A 16,768-nucleotide genomic window follows, 5' to 3' on the forward strand; every position below is an offset into this window, starting at 1 on the left:
GTTTGTCCCCGGGGCCCACAAACGCCACGCGAAGACGAGCTCTGAAGCGCAGTGCAGCCAGATCTGAACCGGCCTAATGCCTGGCAGCGCCGCGGCTCAGCGCTTTTACATCCTGCTCCCGGATTACAGATTGGGCTGCTGGGGAGCTGGCTGCCGTCAAGCTGCTCCTAACCCACTTACTCTCGCCTCCCCTCTACCCTAACCCCCTCCTCCTCCTCCTCGCCCCCCACCGGTCCCAAAAAAAACAGGGCGGGAGCGGAAACTGACAAAATGTCAGCGCGGAGTGGGAGGTTTGACATCCTCCATCCTTCTGCTCCTGTTGCTCTTCTCTAATGATGCGCGGCTGAAATGTCAGGCCAATTAGCAGCTTCCCTCTGACATTTAACTGGCAGATAGGAAAACAAACACACGAGGAGCACGCTGGACGCACAGATAGGCCGCATTGATTGAGAGTGACGCGTGTATGTTACCATAACGCAGAGGCCAGCCCGGCGGTTAATAATAGATATTTATGGAGTCATTTTGGATCTCGGCTCACGACTGACTGACTAATCACAGCGGGTGAAGCAAACGCTATCCGTCCTCAGCCATTTTGCGAGCTACCTGACATTTCCGAAGAAGCAGCCAGCAGTGATCAAAGCTCCCGCACTTCCCCTCTTCCCTCTCTCTCTCTCTCTCTTTGCCTCCCGTTGAGTTCTGTCTCTCTCATCCCAGCAGACATCAATCAGCCAGACCTCTCTGAACTCATTTACAGCGCCACTCCATCTCCTACCGCTTCTCCAGCTTCTATTTGTCTTCATTTCTGCGCATTGCTGCCACGGTAAAGGCCGCAGGTGTACGCACAGGCGCGTGGGTGTGTGTTTGTGTGTGTGTGTGTGTGGATGTGTGGGTGAGTGCATGTGTGCCTTTGGAGTGCAGCTAAACATCCAAAGCCTATTGGACAATCCTTTAGTTCTTTACATGGATCAGAGAGAGAGACTAAGCTATGTGGACATATATAGTCACTCACAACCACATGTATGTATTTACAGTACAATAATGATCATCAGGACCCGACGCAGACACGCAGACAAGTGCAACAAGACAGCAACAAGTAATGTAGCAAAAAACAGCACTCCCTTTAGGCCTCAGTCATTCGCAGTTAATCACAATTTTCTGTTTAAAGGGTCGTCTCCCCTACTCACACACACACACACACACACACAGACAGAAACAAACACACACACACACACACACTGAGGACTCTGGCCTTCAGCTGTACCATCTGGTATCTAAATCATGGGAATTACAGTCTTCTTCCTCTCCTACACACCACACACACACACACACACACTAATATATGAGAGGAGAGAAAGAGAGCGAGGGGGCGAGGGAGGGAGGGAGGGAGGGAGGGAGGGAGGGAGGGAGGGAGAGCGCACGAGGTGATTGACTGTCATTCTATCTATCATACATCGTCTCTGCATAAAGCAACATGTGACTTTTTTTCTGCATTAGAAATCAATATTCAGCTACGCAACAGTGAGCTCTAAATTTAGCCACAAGAGACGGAGAGAAGGAAACAGGCTAGAGAGAGAAACAAAGTGAATCAGCGAGCTAAAGAGAGAGAGAGAGGGGGAGAGAGAGAGAGAGAGAGAGAGAGAGAGAGAGAGCACAGCTCTATGTAAATTACAATCTTTATGTTGCATTGAACTGTGAGCAATGGCACAGTTGAAAGAAAGGGGGAAATGAGCGAGTGAATGAGGGAGCGAGCGTCAGTGGGCTGCCCATCTATTAAACATTAACAACTTCATTTATATGTAAATGACTTTGACAGGCAAAGAGGATGGAGAGTAATGCCGGTTGAGCCGCTGTGTGTCGTCAGCAGGCAGTGAAGAGGAGGAGGAGGAGGAGAGAGAGGAAGGATGGGATGGTGAGGGAGGACAGCAGGAGAGAGGGATGTGTCCCCTTCATTCAGTAGTCTCTCACATGAGTGGAACAGTCCACACACACACGGTTCGTCCCATTGCATCTGCACGGGTGTGCATTTGAAAAGAAACAAAAAAATCCACTGATAGTAACGCCGTGCACGCCGCAGCACGTGCACACTCCCAGCTGATGTCCAATGGAGTGAGTCACAACTCAGTTCACACACAATTATACACACCCCCCCCACACACACACACACACCTCCCTCTGGGGCTGAACCTCCCTGGGTGAGCAGCAGAGAGGGAGGCCAACCTAAGAAACCCAGTCGACCGGTGAGGATGATGAGCGCATGTCCGCTTGTTGAGCTTTTGGGTGAAGATGAAAAAAAAAAACCAAGACGAAAAAAAAAAAAAAAATGCAAAGACAAAACAGAGAGTGGAACAGAAACAAGTTGAATTGTTGAGTTAGCGTGGTGTGTCGTTTGTTTTTCCTTGCCGGGGCTTAGCTGGGGTCTGCAGCTCAGCCCTCAGCCGTCTGACACGGGCGGGGACACCCAGCCGTATTTCTCGTGGGTCTTCACCAGGGACTTGAAGGTGGCCTCAGCTTCCTTACGGCTGAAGGCTTTCTTGGACTTCCCTGCTTTCCTACATATGCGTCCCTGCAGAGACAGACAGAGACACGGGGGAGGACAGTGAGGTCATGGTCATTCACATGTCCCTGGAAAACACATCAGTATCTGCTCATCTCATCTTCTTTCACGTCAGAAGTTAAAAATGAAAGTTCACACATTACTGGAATTGATTAGACAGAGTTCCTGGACCAAGGAGTGATTGATTAGTTATCGGTAATGATGATGATGTGGCTGATATACTTTGAGCCGTTACTATCAATCTAACAGAGATATAGGTGTGGTTACAAACTCCCGTATCGTGTGCTTGAGTGGCCGAGATCAATCAAAATTATTTTCACTTAAAACACCCATGACATCACAAAGGTCAGTGTGTAGAGGAACTAGAGAGTGAAGCCCCTCACTCATTTCACTAGTGCATCAAAATAGAATAGATTAATACACACACACACACACACACACACACACACACACACACAGACACAGACACAGACACACACACACACACACTCCCTTGGTGGATGTTGTGTTGAGCTGATTCTGCTTTGGCACTAAGTGATTTGTTCTGATTCCAGTTTTCCCAGACAGCATATAGAAAGGAGCAGGATTGGGTAAAGAGCCAACACACACACACACACAAACACACACACACACACAGATGGATGAGCAGTGAGTGCACGGCCGTACAGCACAAGAGCTCTGAATGTAGGCTGGCCAGCATCAGATCAATGTTTTAAAGGCAGAGAGAGGCCTTTTAAGATTCCACCACCAAGTACAAATGCAGTTTGCAGTGTACCAACAAGTATTCAAGCATACAGTCTACAGTGACTCTCCTGTGCTCAGTGTGAAAGCCATCTCAATCCAAGCCGTCTGGCAGAGGAGACAATCTCACTCAGCTGCTACCTTCCTCCCTCTCACACTCAGGCTAATAATAAACAAGGGATGACACCAGAGAGAGAGAGAGAGAGAGGGAGAGAGAGAGAGAGGGAGAGAGAGGGGGGGAATATTGGAAAAAAAAGAGGTGTGGGCGTCACATTTGATGATAAAGCCTCTTATTCTCTTGACGCCGGCGCTGCTAAGACTTTCCTGAAGCACGCTGTGTGGGAGGATGAAGAGCAGAACAACCGGCTTCACATTCACACAGTCATGACAAATATGCCAGTGTCAGAAGAGTTTGAGGTTCCACGGCCGACACACAACGACCCCCCTCACAAAGGAGAGGCGGTGACCAACGGGACGCCGGGCCAGACGCCATAAAGCGGCGCTCACACCGTGGTGATATGTCACATGACACATGCACGCGGCCTTATTTGCTCCTCAGCGCTCTGTGTTCTCTCCTGTCCCAGCTCTCACCTTACAGACGGCTTCTCTCGGCAGGATGAAAGTGACTCTGACGTGAAGCAGCACTTGGACGCTAAAGAACTGAGCTCTCCTCTGTGGAAAGCAATCCTAATTAAATTCTTTAAGATGGGGAGGAGCTCTGCTAAATGCTGCAGTGCACAACAGATAAATACCCTCATAACACCACACATCCACCGTCTGCACTTTAATCCTGCTGTTTATTGTCTCCTGGAGTCCTGGGGGCCGAGGCGACACAGCAGAGACTCCAGGAGTGACGCAGTGTTATAGACTGGAGTGACATCATCTATCATCAATCAGTATCTCCTGTTACATGTTTATGAGCTATCTAAGCCTGATTCTCACATGACGACAAACATGCTATTCTTCTGGATCTAGCTCTGTAACTATGAGATATACTCCTCTATGTCCAGACTGTTTCCATGGTAATGAAGCAGCACCATCTCAGCTCCACATTAGCAGCTGTTACGTGTTCCTGCCCTTTTGTTACCGTACAGCACAGCAGCTCCATTAAGGGCCCCACCGCCCCGGACATGTTGGTCTGACAGATCTGGATCCTTACGTGGGTCCAACCTCTTGATAGTCTGGAGACTCTGACCTGCTTCTATGGTGGAGTGGTGGAGCATTGTCCCTTTAACGATTCCTTATCATTGTGAGATTGCATTAGTAGTTTTATTAAATGTTATCTACCAATCTGAATGCACAATCAGACATCAAGCAGATTAGAGAGCAGCAATAAGGGGAACCTTTGTCCAGATAAGATACCTTTAAAAAGCTACTGTACGGTCATTTCTTCTCCTCTTTAGTCCGTCGTTGTTGTGTTATTGCCTCACAGCAAGAAAGTCCTGGGTTCAAATCCCTGTGCAACGCTTGGCCCTTTATTAGAAGGGTCAAACACAAGAGTTTCTCCACTGAAGTAGGGGAAGCAGAAAAGAACAAGACAAAGCTTTTACAGGCTCGTTCAGCCTTGGCAGAGATTCGTGGTCTAATGAATGACCTCCCAGTTTTCACTGAGATAGCTGAAAGGGATTTAACCAAATATTCCCCGTCCTGCAATGTAGAGGATCCGTTTTAGAAATTCCTGGATACATCTCACCCTGGTTTCCTAGCAGGAGCTATGAACTGAATGTTGCACAGCCTGTGTTGCTGATTTGAGACGTAGAAGAGGTAGAACAACAGGTATAGCTACTCTGTTTACAAGGCGCTGAACCAATTGGAGTTATGGGCCCGGCCTGTCACCAAAACATTGCGTTGTTCAAATCCAAATCCGTGGCGTCTGTGCTGACGTTGCACATCCTGCAGGCCTTAATGTTGCCAGGCTCTCGCTAGGCTATTTTGGGTCAGAAGTGACAGCAGAGATAGAGGGAGATGAGATGATAACACACAATGATCTGGAGATTAGGTTTACAGTTTCAATTCCTGTACCCACGCTGGCCTCATTTACTGTTCGGCTTAGTGACACTTGCTTTCTCATTTTGTCTTTCTCACACACACACGCACGCACGCACGCACGCACGCACGCACGCACGCACGCACGCACGCACGCACGCACGCACGCGCACGCACACACACACACACACACACACACACACACACACACACACACACACACACACACACACACACTCTCGCTCTCCTGCAGTTACATTCCGAAGTCTGTATTATTATTTCCTCTTCTGTTCATTGTCCCACATCAAGTGTCATTTACTCTCGTACTGAATTAAACAAACAGAACACTCTGGGTAATCTCACATGTTGTCACGGCGACACACAATAACAACGCCGCCCATCCATCAAGTGTAGTTTGTTTCATCATGTTTGCTGTAACATGTTTTGTCATTTCAGAGACTTTCCAACTTTTTCTCTGCCAGATCGTCACTGAAGCCAGTTTTCTTCCTTTGATTAGTTTTGTTGTCGACCTGCCAGCGCTTGTTGAGGCAGAATGTGGCTGATTTCATCCTTAAACAGAACGCGTGGGCCGAGCTGATTTGCACAGGAAACGAGTGGAACTATCTCCCCTTATGGGCAGAGCTCCTTCTCTTGTTTGGAGACATTCAATCCTCCGTTCAGTCACTTGTTTGGATGGATATTATGTCATCTTTCATGGCGGGGGGTTGGCTTCCATTTCCCACACATTGCTCTCTTTTATTTAGGCGCTCTGAAAGGAAACAAACAAACCGATCCACGCTGACCTAAAATGGAAAATAACCCGACGAGGTGACACCTGAGCAGAGCTGCTGAAACCTGTTCTGCCTCCAGCCATGAGAACTCTGGCAGATTACACAAACACACTGTCAGACACAGATAACTGCCTCGCACTGCCGGTGAGATACGCCGCTCACATACAACCTCAACAACAAAGCCCCTCTTCACTCACGCGCCCATATGGTTGCTGTCACCGCCTCAAAATGGTTTCCCGCTGCATTGGCTGGATATTGTTACGGCATTGGGCCCCGTTGTTAAAGCGGTGTGTCATTACCACGGTGATCGATAGTGGGGAGGTATGTAGCCTCGGCCGAACACCATGTTGTCATTAAACCAATTGCTGTGAACATCACGTACACACAATAGAAGCCAATTTCTCAGCAGGTTGTTCACTATGAGGACTATACAGTGTGTGTGGGTGTGTGTGTGTGTGTGTGTGTGTGTGTGTGTGTGTGCTTGTGCATGTGTGTGTGTATGAGGAAGGATCAAGTGCACTCATGTACTCAGTTTACTGTTACAGAGCGTGTAAAGAGAAATACTCAACCTGATATACAGTAACATGGAAGCTGAGGAAGAGGGTGTGTGAATAAGATACACACACACACACACTCACACAGAAATACGCTGGGGAGAGTGTATGCATCCTGTTATGCAGCCGGCATAAAAGCCTGCGAGTTCAGCATGAAAGGGGGGAAATTGAGCATTAATTAGCCCCATTGTGCTCCGAGTCATTTACAAGAATGGCTCAGTGTGATGCACCCAGAGATGGACAAACAGAAAGAGAGAGGCAGACAGTCAAAGTATCTGCTCTGCTTCTGTGTCACTGCAGGAAAGAATGGGCAAACCACAACAGGACGCTCGTGTGTGAGCATGTTCTGTGTGTGTGCACTGTGGTTGAGCTGAGTGACTGCCTCGGGCCTATACAGTGCCATGTCTGTGTTTATCTTTTTCAGCTAAGCGCTCGCTAGCTGAGAGGAACACACTCGTGTAAAGTGGCTGCTGGGTAATCGTGTGAATGGAGTTCAGTCAATGGGCAGGGGGAAGGTCCCAGTGCATGATGGGAAGCAGCTTTGCGGTCAGGGATTGCGTAACGTAGACATGTGCTTAAGGGGGATCAGGATGAACAAACAGGGATCGATGATACTGTCGTCATCATCCTCATTAGGTCGCTAAAATGAGCCCTGGAGGAACGGCGGCGGGTTAATTACGGGGTCGCCGGTGTGCTTTAAAGATGACAGTCGATGATGGTCGTGATTACACTCTTTCATTCACTTTGTCCCCAATTTAAGTTTGACCCTTAATCAAGCCTTTATAAAGGGAAATAACCCTTCATTTGCACTTAGCACTTTGGATCTGTTTGTATCTGCTTTTATCCACTGTACTTCTTTTTCTTAGCTGCTTGTAAATCCTAAATACATTTAAATAATAATACTAGAACTGTGACAATGACAGGCCCTGATATTCTGCAGGGATGTTACCTAATAAGGTTTTATGAAAGTCATTATAATATAACATATACATTTATACAATAAGTACTTCTTTGGAAATTAAATTATGATAGATAACTAAAACTACATAACTAAACAGTGCCAATAAAACAAATGCAACTAAATGTTTAAAGTTAATGTGAATTTAGAAAAATAAGGTCCAATTTGCTCCAATTCGGAATATTTAGGTCCCATATTTGATAACTTTATAACCCTAATATCATCTGTTAGTATTAGATGATGTATCGCGATAGGTAACTGGAAAATTGTAATTACATTTTGTAGACTGGTGGGACTTTGGTGAAGGAAGACTTAACTGGCTTTAAAGCAGATCTGGGTTGGATACATTTTTAAGAACATGTGTGAATCCTCTGATAAGTGCAGTTAAGCCCTGAGCCAGATATTGATTAGGATTAAGCTGCTGGGCCTTGGTTGAGGTCTTCCCTCTCTGAGCGGTTTCTAAAATCTAAACACGCAGGGAGAGTTAGTAGTAAACAGACTGCTGCTGTAGCCGCTCAAACACTGCTGTACAGACATTTGTAGAGTCAAAGTGGCTGTAGAGAAGCCGGGATTGAATTTTATTCAGAGAATTGTTTGTGACATCTGCTCTCACTTACACTGCAGAATCTAAGAGCAGTGTCCCTGTTATGCACACTGCAGATTACAGTGTGACCAAGGTGGATGTTACGGTACCTTTGATGTGTGTTACAGCACAGTGACAGTGTGCCATCACCTCTAATTCACACACACTCTTATCAGCACGTGTGATTGTGTGTGGTTGTGTGTGGTTGTGTTCTCTCACATAAACATCATCACTTTGTCATGTGTCCTCCTCTCACACTAAATATAGAGGTGGTTTCTAAACAAACACTCAATATTGTCAAAGCCCAAGGATGAATAAAGATATATATATATATATGTGTGTGTGTGTGTGTGTGTGTGTGAGTATGTGTGTGAGCGTGTGTGTATTTATAACCCTGTGTGCTCGGTCATTACATGATGCATGAGAGATCAGGACATATACGTGCAATATGGCTTTGAGGACACACTCGCACATGCGTCCACCGAAACAGAGACACGGACACACGAGCATAATCAATCAATAGAGTTTCCATTAGCAAACTGGAGAAGGAAGACACTGCACCATAATTAGGGAGCACTGCAGAGAGGCTAGCTCATCACCTCAAGCTGCAAATCAAGATGAGCACACACCTCCACCCCCACCTCCCTGTCTCACTCACACACACACACACACACACACACACACACACACACACACACACACACACACACACACACACACACAGATGCAAAACGTTTGACCTCTCCTAGAGCCGATGCCTAATAAATTTAGATGACAAGCGCATCTAAATATAATCAAAGACAGAAAAACAAAAAGCACTAAGGGCCTAAGTAGGTGGGGGTAGGAAGAGGAATCCATTGATGCTTCACATAAAGTGTCCTGCTGTATTACCATAATACCTAAGTGGCACCAAACAGATGGAACATTAGGGCTATGATTGAAATACAAATATGAACTACAAAAGAAACCCCTCTCTCTGCATGTAGGAACACCAATTAGGGGTTTGGATGATTACAGCCTAAGGTGTTTCCACAATAGCTGAGCTGCTTCTGCTGCTGCAGCACGGAGAATGAGAGGAAACAGATTTGACAGGGTTACATAATCTGACCAGCCTCTGTCACAGAGACTGATGGTGGTTGGAGGCTACCTGCTGATGCCATCTGACCATCTGTATGTGTCCATCACCACCCTGCACACATGTTGAATAAGTGCCATCCTCCATTACAACAAGCAGAGTTAGGATGCAGGGTAAGTAGAGATACAGTGAGACTGCGTGGGACTCTGCAGTCTTTTCCATTGCACGCCACCTCGCTGCTCTTTGTTGTCAACAAATGCTGATTTATCAAGGCTATAAAAGGAAAGTAAGCTGGGGCCGCAGAGTGCATGGAGCCAGCTTGTAGATAGTGAGCGGGGCATTGCATGAAATGGCTGCCATAATGTCAAATAAAGATTGATAATATTCATAATCGGGCTTGTGTTGCCCTTAGTGGACAGGAAGTCAGGGGGCAAGCACAGAACACAGAGACACAACAGAGACACGACAGAGAGACCTTTAACCTTTAACAGGTCACGTGACAAGTAGTGGTCGTTTTTTAAAAGAACAAGTTAAAGAGATTGTGTTTGTTTCCTGTGAGTACACTTGTGTCTGTAATATTGATCGTTAATTATAAATCTAAATGCTTGTCAATCTGTGCTGGAAACACGTGATACTGACTCACCAGAGCTCCACCTCCTTGTGTTTATCTCAAGGTAAATGTTTAAATTCTATGCTTGACTAAAAACCTTCCCATTAACATACGTGGGTAAAAGTTACGCACCAATGACGCGTGACGCATGAATGCATGATGACGTTGCTCATTTCCAACGCCTGTCACGGTTCAACCATGCATGTGTGGTGGTTAATGATGTGTAATACCCCAATCTATGACCCTCACCCCCCCACTCACACACCCACACCCACACACACACTCTCCCCTCCCCTCCCCTCCCCTCACCTGTCCTTTTACGAGACTGGCCGCGAACTGCCTCATGACCGCCTCCACCGTGTAGGCGCTGGACCATCCGCGGGGGGTCAACAGCTCCATGCATATGGCCCCGCCGTCCAGAACGTAGCCGTTCTCCAGCCGCGGCGTCAGGACCCGCATGAACGGCGGCGAGAAGGGGAAATTGTCGGGAAAGGTGACGTTGAGCAGAATGAACTCGGTGCTGGTCTCCTTCATGTCCTGCCACAGCGCAGAGTCTTTGTCCACCTGGTGCAGCTTGACATTCCAGTCGTACAGGTTGTCCTCGACCAGCTCCACCGTGATGAAGTTGTCCCCTAACCTCCGGATCTCCTGCAGCTCCTTCATCAGCCTCCGCGTCCGGACCTGGGTGCAGTGTTGTCGGTGAGGCGCTAGCGGTGGTATGGAGGAGGCACTGGTCGCTTTACTCCCGCCTCCTCCTGTTTGCGGCTTCTCCTTAGCATCCTTGCCCTGCTTATCCTTCCCGGACGGCTTGTCCTTGCCGTGCTGGTCCAGCTTCCTCGCCTTGATCTCCGGGGTGCTGAGGATGTTGGTCTCGTTGGCGGTCTGACAGTGTTTGTTGGCGTTGTTTTTCTGGTTCCCTTTGCTCCCCTTTAACGAGCCCTGGTGGTGCTTTGGGTCCTCGGTATCCCGGTCGTGCAGACGGATCAAACCGATCTTCCGCAGTAAGGTGGCCATAATTTTTATGGATCTACGTTTCGCCGCCGATCCCCCACACTGGGGCGAGATTCACCCTTTCAAGTCGGTTCCCGTTCACAGAGACGACCTTTATCGACGCCGATTATTAACCTTGGTGTACTGCAATCCCCCCTCCGCTCACTGCAGCCTCAGATCAACACAACCGGGGAGCTTGTGGTGTTCTCCTCAGTGCTTCATCTCGACCGGGTTTGACTAAAAAACACAATCAAACGGGTTTAAGTGATTAGTCGTGATGTCATTTAGGAAACACGGCCGAATGAGCTCATTTCGTCCCACATACATCCCAGTGTGGAGTCAATCTGCTTACAAGGAGGACCGACATGACTGGGACTGCAGCTATTCCCATAAACTGACCATTACGCACAAACACTTAAGTATAATCCTATCATACATGTCAATGTAGAGCTCCCTAATTACAAACGGGAGTAATGTTTACAAGAATATGAGACTGAGATGCCAAAACTAGTCTAATATACAACATATAACGATTGTTTATGTCACTAATGATCGAAGACGAGCCAGTTCCTACACAATGGAGCAATGTTACATAGATGGAAATCATGGATAATTTAGAATAGCCCCAAATTGTACGATTATTATGGGATAAATAAGAATAATCGTATTATAAAAATCATCTACTCGTAAAGATGATGACGCTTAAACGCTCACTAACCTTCTTGCCTCTTAAGTCCCGATCGTAATAATTTCTCATATACATGTATATTCGTCTCTGCGGTAACCGGAGCCCACACGGATGCAGCGGTATTGCGGTATACTTACCGTAAACGGGTGTAAATCCAGAGTATGTCCGTGTTGTGTCCTGTAATGCGGAGCGGGCAGTGATACCGCTGAGCCGAGCAGGAGAAATGGCTCCACCATCCAAGAGAGCTGCTAATGAGAGCTGCAGAGAGGAAGAGAGGCTCTGCTGTGTGTGTGCGTGTGTGTGTGTGGCTGCGGCAGCTCCAGCTTTAATGTAACCGAGGACGAAGCAGCTCCCGGTAATCCTTCGCACCGGGCGAGGGGCTGGAACGGTACGAGATTTCAAAATAAAAGCATCTCAACTAGCGAGGCAAGCAACGATACGAGCCAATCAGGAGGAAATGTGATGTAAACCAACTTTAAACATATAATACAGAGGAATAGCAATTAATCAACATCAGAGAGCAATGACTCTGGATCTGGTGATCGTGTTCCTCCTTTATTATGTATGTTAGTGCCAACTAGATGTTTAGAAATTCACCAGGCTCAAATTATTCTGAAATAGATCATTGAGTGGCTTATAAATGTGACATCATGTTGTAACTTTGCTAGTTTAGATAACTGTTGATGATGTCATTGTCCTTGAGTCCATGGTATTTGTTGGTTTGATGACATCATGTTGTTGCGTTGGTATAAGATAAGATACAAGTTTGTTATCCTGATGAAATGACACAGTTGCAACAGTTAGAATGAAACGAAGAATCACCTCTTGTGCAAGAAAAACGTGCAAGAATGCATGCGAGATAACAAAGTACACACAATAGGGGAACAAAGTCCATAAGGAGGACAAAGGGTACAAAGTGCAGAATGTGCATCTGGCTGGGAGAGTAAGAGAATTTACAATTTATACATATTGTACAGCATACACGTGTGGTATATATACAGCGACGTGTTGTGCCATATGTATCAATATTTATTTAGATAAGCTGTTGGAATTTAAAGCATAGGAAGAGAGATACACTTTCTGTTTCAGTTTGGATGGTACAAGTACTTCGGAAGTAAAACTGCTTGTTTCTCAGTCTCACCCAAACTTAATCTGATGAGTTGGGCACTTTTGTGTATTACTGTACTGAGTGAAACGTGTTTGCAGCAGTTCAGTCCTTTAAGATTGAAACACAACAAAGAACACAAATGTGTTACAAAAATAGCCACATACATGGTTTTTATTACAAAAACAACATTGTGGATAAACTTATATATCATATTCCTAATTTGCTCTTGTTTTTTTCTTTATGGGGTCAAATACCTGTTATATAAGTCCCATGTACTAAGGTAACACTTCTGTTCACCACCAATGTAACACTATAACAGTTTATTGAAATATTTCTGGCAGCGATACATTTTCCTGTTGAATAGGATCCAGTGATGGTTTCTTAAGTACACTGTTACACAACATCCAGTGCTGTATTTACACCCTGACCTCATTCAATCAGTGGCCAAAAATAAGCACAGAAAAAAAAAGTTTTGGCATCAGTCAATTTTCTTCACGTAGACCTATACGCACAGTCTGGTTCCATTGCTGACAAGGATTTGTAGAATCTTGGATTTTGGTGTCGCGGTTTAGCTATGATAAACATCATTTAATTTCATTGGATTATTCTTAATTGTCTTCAAATTTACACTTTCAATCGATCAGCATTGTAGTATTAGCGTGAACCACATTAACAGTATTCAGTGTCGTCATTAAAACCATATGTGGACTTGTTGACGAACACAAATGTTGTGAAAATCGTATTCTAAAATATAGTTAAATGTGATTTAGACACGTCATTGATCATAAGTCATCTTTTAGTGAGTCGTGACAAAAGAGCTGCCTCCACAATCGGCATCGTGAGCGCGACATTTTGATACCTTTAGCGCCGGAAAACGACATTCCGTCATTGCTTGTTGCCATGGTAGGCGGACATTGCCAACAGCGATTGGCTACACTGCTGCCGCAAAGCGGTTCGTTGTTGTGGCTCGCGGAGGGTAGCTGAACCGGTAGTAAACAGCGATGATTTGACAAAAGATTTGTTTTTACACCGTTGATTTAGTTATTGTTAGTGTTTGAGAAGTGAAGGAAAATGGCAGAAAAATTTGATAACCTCGAAGAGCACCTGGAGAAATTTATCGAGAACATTCGACAGTTGGGAATTATCGTCAGCGACTTCCAGCCGAGCAGCCAAGCAGGACTCAACCAGAAGCTGTGAGTCCCGTTTGTCTCATTTAGAAGGCGATTAACTCTGAAATTGCGACGTTTAAACTGACATTACGTGTTTACTTTCAGAAATTTCATGATATCCGGACTGCAAGACATCGAGAAATGCCGCCAGCAGCTCCATGAGATCAACGTGCCGCTGGAGGTGTTTGAGTGAGTGTCCGAGCTCCACGCAGAATGGCTACACCTGAACGCACCACGGTTTATCCCATCTCTAAACACTGAACGCCTCTTCTTTGAAATGCACCAATACTTCAAATTCGTTCAACATATCTTCGATGCTGTATTTGAATTCATTTTTAATCAAATTCTCATCTTGGTGTCTGTTCCCCCTCTTTGATTCCCTGTGTTGATGTAGAAACAGACAGCTGTTCTGTTTGGATGACTCTGGAAGACTTTAGTTGACTCGTTTGTGCCTTATATTCTTAGATACATCGACCAAGGCCGCAACCCTCAGCTGTACACCAAGGAGTGTCTGGAGAGAGCCCTGGAGAGGAACGAGCAGGTCAAAGGGAAGATTGACACCATGACGGTAAGAGGCAGACATGCTGTGTGTGTGTGTGTGTGTGTTGAAGATAGTCCTCACTCTCTAAATGGTTTAGTTTTTTAAAGGGGAATTGTTTGGGTTGAGTTATTGATACTTTTCACCAGAAATTGTCCAAATAATCAATGAACAAGTGTGACCCATGGTGAGTTGAGAGACGATGTCATCATTACAGAGCTTGAATCAATAAGTAAAAGTCCCTGTCACTTGTAGTTTTATAAGTTTGAATTCATTGTTGTGTGTTTCCAGCTCTTGTACTTCTATTTTCCTGGTTGAATAACAGTCATTATTGCAGATTTGTGTTTTCTATATACAAACGGTTGTGCATATATATATTTAGTAAGCCCGCGCTTGTTTGCTTTGTCTTGTAGAAATTCAAAAGCCTTCTAATATCGGAGCTGAGCAAAGTGTTTCCAGAGGAGATGTCCCGGTACAAGGCCATACACGGGGACGACATGCCCTCCTAGTCCCCCCCCCCCCCGCTCAGCCTGTGGCCCTGTGACACCAACGCCTGAATGGAGTCTGAGCAGGATCCACACAGCCCAATATGATAATAAACCCTCTTTGTTTCTCGTAAATGTAGTCCGGCTGTGGCTGCTGCTGACCAGCATCTTTAGGGAGAGTGTTTTATTGCAGCTCAGCAGCCTGACTCAGCACCCCCCCCCCCCCTTTCTTTCTGATTAATTTCTAATTTTCTTTTAAAGTAATAGAAGTCTTGCATCAGACATATTGCCTACAAATAACTGCCACGCCAGTTCACACGTGCTAAGTTGGTACATTTGTTGATTTCAGCTCTGGAGTGTGAGCTTAAGCAGCCGCTCCACGTTGTGCGGTGGGTGTTTGCATCTGTTAGGAGTCGGCGTTTTGTTTTAATATCCACGTTGATGCCATCTCTGAAAGCGCCGATTCAGCAGCGCAACGTTTCTTCCAACTCCCCGTCTCTCTACAGCGGTGTGATCACAGCAGAGCAGCGAGCGACGCCTGGCTCAGTCCGCACTGCAGGAGTCACTCATCGGTTGTATATATATTTATACTCGTACAGTAAACCTTTTCTAATGCTTCCTGATCATTGTGCGACATAGCTTTGTACCACAGTTCATAACATTTTGTATCGAGCTCAGGTGTCTAACAGCCATGCAAACTGAATGCAGATATTATTTAAGGGTGATGTCGTGCCTGATCTCCAGACCGCCTCACAAACTATTCCTCTCTTTGATTTGTAACTTGTTTGTATTATTTTTTTGTTAATAAATTATCCTTGTTGGGAACTCTGTTGCGGCTGATTTGCATCCTTAAGAAACGGACAGGTGATGTTTCTCTGCTTCATATAGACGGAGTGTGTGATGTCACATTCTGATGGATCATGTTAGGAACATTGCAACATGGTAAAGAAATTCAAATACTACTTAAATATTCTCTTCAGGGTGACAAAACAAACATAATACTGCTGCTTGTAGTAAAACTAGTATTTCTGAATTTGCTGTCTTATTTTCCTCATTTTAATCTGCAGTTTGGTGGCGCTGCTTAACTCAATTGGGGCTCACTTGTGTGTTGAGTTGTTGCGTCGTGATTGAAACATGAGTGCGTATGTCCGGTCAGTGACGTGTGTGTCTGTGAGTGTCATTCAGCTCAAGTGTCGTCCCCCTATAGCGCAGCATCTCCCCGTACACGGTGCAGATGTTCTGGGAGCAGGACTCGGTCTTCAGCGCAGGTGGCGGCCTTGATACGCCTCCTCCTCCTCCTCCTCCTCCTCCTGCTGGAGCTGAAACACGGTGACGCTCCTCTCTGACCCCAGAGGGACAGGAGGAGGGAAATGAGGCCTGTTATTGGTTTGTGATCCATCTATCCTGTGTGCTGATGTAGCGTCTGCATACAAGTCCCTCTTCCCTCTGTGTCAGACCTCCCTGAGGATCTCTCAACCTGCGTCTGCTTCATTCAGCTGAGCTCTAATAGAGACTCCAACAGGATAGATGGAACCCTCATTATTACTAAGACAGAATTCAATTTTGTTTGTTGAATTTGGCTGCAATAAACTGAGTAACTCTCTTTATTCCCTGATGTGACGTCAGACTAAGATGGCTCCCAGCCTTATTCACCCATTTATTGTAACACACACCAACATGATCCTCTTCTCATTTCAGTCTCTCCCTGTGTGAAGGTCATCTTTACAGCTTTGATCCAGCCTTTATATATGTTCCACATGCTTTACCCTTCACTTCTCTGTCTCACATGCAGGAGTTCTGATTCCCTCAGTGAAGGAGAGAGCCTGCCTATGGGAGGTAGCGTTCTTCTCCCTTCAGCCTATGACGTCAGCCTCTTCACTCTACCCCTCTCTTCTGCACTTCTGGTCTATTTTTACTCTTTGACCCCACTCCTCCGTC

The 16,768-nt window shown here is 45.9% G+C and overlaps 2 protein-coding genes across 2 annotated transcripts; one reads left to right on the forward strand and one right to left on the reverse strand.

The window, feature by feature from the left end:
• Positions 1 to 206: 206 nt before the first annotated feature.
• Positions 207 to 11,831, reverse strand: ube2ql1 (ubiquitin conjugating enzyme E2 QL1). Its single transcript, XM_076159920.1, has 3 exons — positions 11,668 to 11,831; positions 10,162 to 11,079; positions 207 to 2,563 (listed from the first exon to the last, which is right to left on the reverse strand). The coding sequence occupies exons 2-3, from the start codon at positions 10,864 to 10,866 to the stop codon at positions 2,432 to 2,434; spliced, it is 837 nt and encodes a 278-aa protein (XP_076016035.1). The 5' UTR covers positions 10,867 to 11,079; positions 11,668 to 11,831; the 3' UTR covers positions 207 to 2,431.
• A 1,726-nt stretch (positions 11,832 to 13,557) lies between these two features.
• med10 (mediator complex subunit 10) lies at positions 13,558 to 15,655 on the forward strand. Its single transcript, XM_076159947.1, has 4 exons — positions 13,558 to 13,831; positions 13,913 to 13,996; positions 14,273 to 14,375; positions 14,759 to 15,655. The coding sequence occupies exons 1-4, from the start codon at positions 13,710 to 13,712 to the stop codon at positions 14,852 to 14,854; spliced, it is 405 nt and encodes a 134-aa protein (XP_076016062.1). The 5' UTR covers positions 13,558 to 13,709; the 3' UTR covers positions 14,855 to 15,655.
• The last annotated feature ends 1,113 nt before the right edge of the window (positions 15,656 to 16,768 follow it).

This window comes from Genypterus blacodes, unplaced genomic scaffold (genome assembly GCF_046128005.1).
Source record: "Genypterus blacodes isolate CSIRO-AG114 ecotype Tasmania unplaced genomic scaffold, CSIRO-AGI_Gbla_v1 ptg000100l_1, whole genome shotgun sequence".
Taxonomy (NCBI): Eukaryota; Metazoa; Chordata; class Actinopteri; order Ophidiiformes; family Ophidiidae; genus Genypterus; species Genypterus blacodes.

What these genes read in the sequence shown, in the direction of transcription:
- ube2ql1 (XM_076159920.1), bottom strand. Translation starts at nt 10,866, where the DNA reads ATGGCCACCTTACTGCGGAAGATCGGTTTGATCCGTCTGCACGACCGG. An exon ending in CCAGTCTCGTAAAAGGACAG is followed by an intron (nt 2,564 to 10,161) that starts GTGAGGGGAGGG and finishes CTGTCTCTGCAG; the next exon opens with GGACGCATATGTAGGAAAGC.
- med10 (XM_076159947.1), top strand. Translation starts at nt 13,710, where the DNA reads ATGGCAGAAAAATTTGATAACCTCGAAGAGCACCTGGAGAAATTTATC. An exon ending in GCAGGACTCAACCAGAAGCT is followed by an intron (nt 13,832 to 13,912) that starts GTGAGTCCCGTT and finishes GTTTACTTTCAG; the next exon opens with AAATTTCATGATATCCGGAC. An exon ending in GTGCCGCTGGAGGTGTTTGA is followed by an intron (nt 13,997 to 14,272) that starts GTGAGTGTCCGA and finishes TTATATTCTTAG; the next exon opens with ATACATCGACCAAGGCCGCA.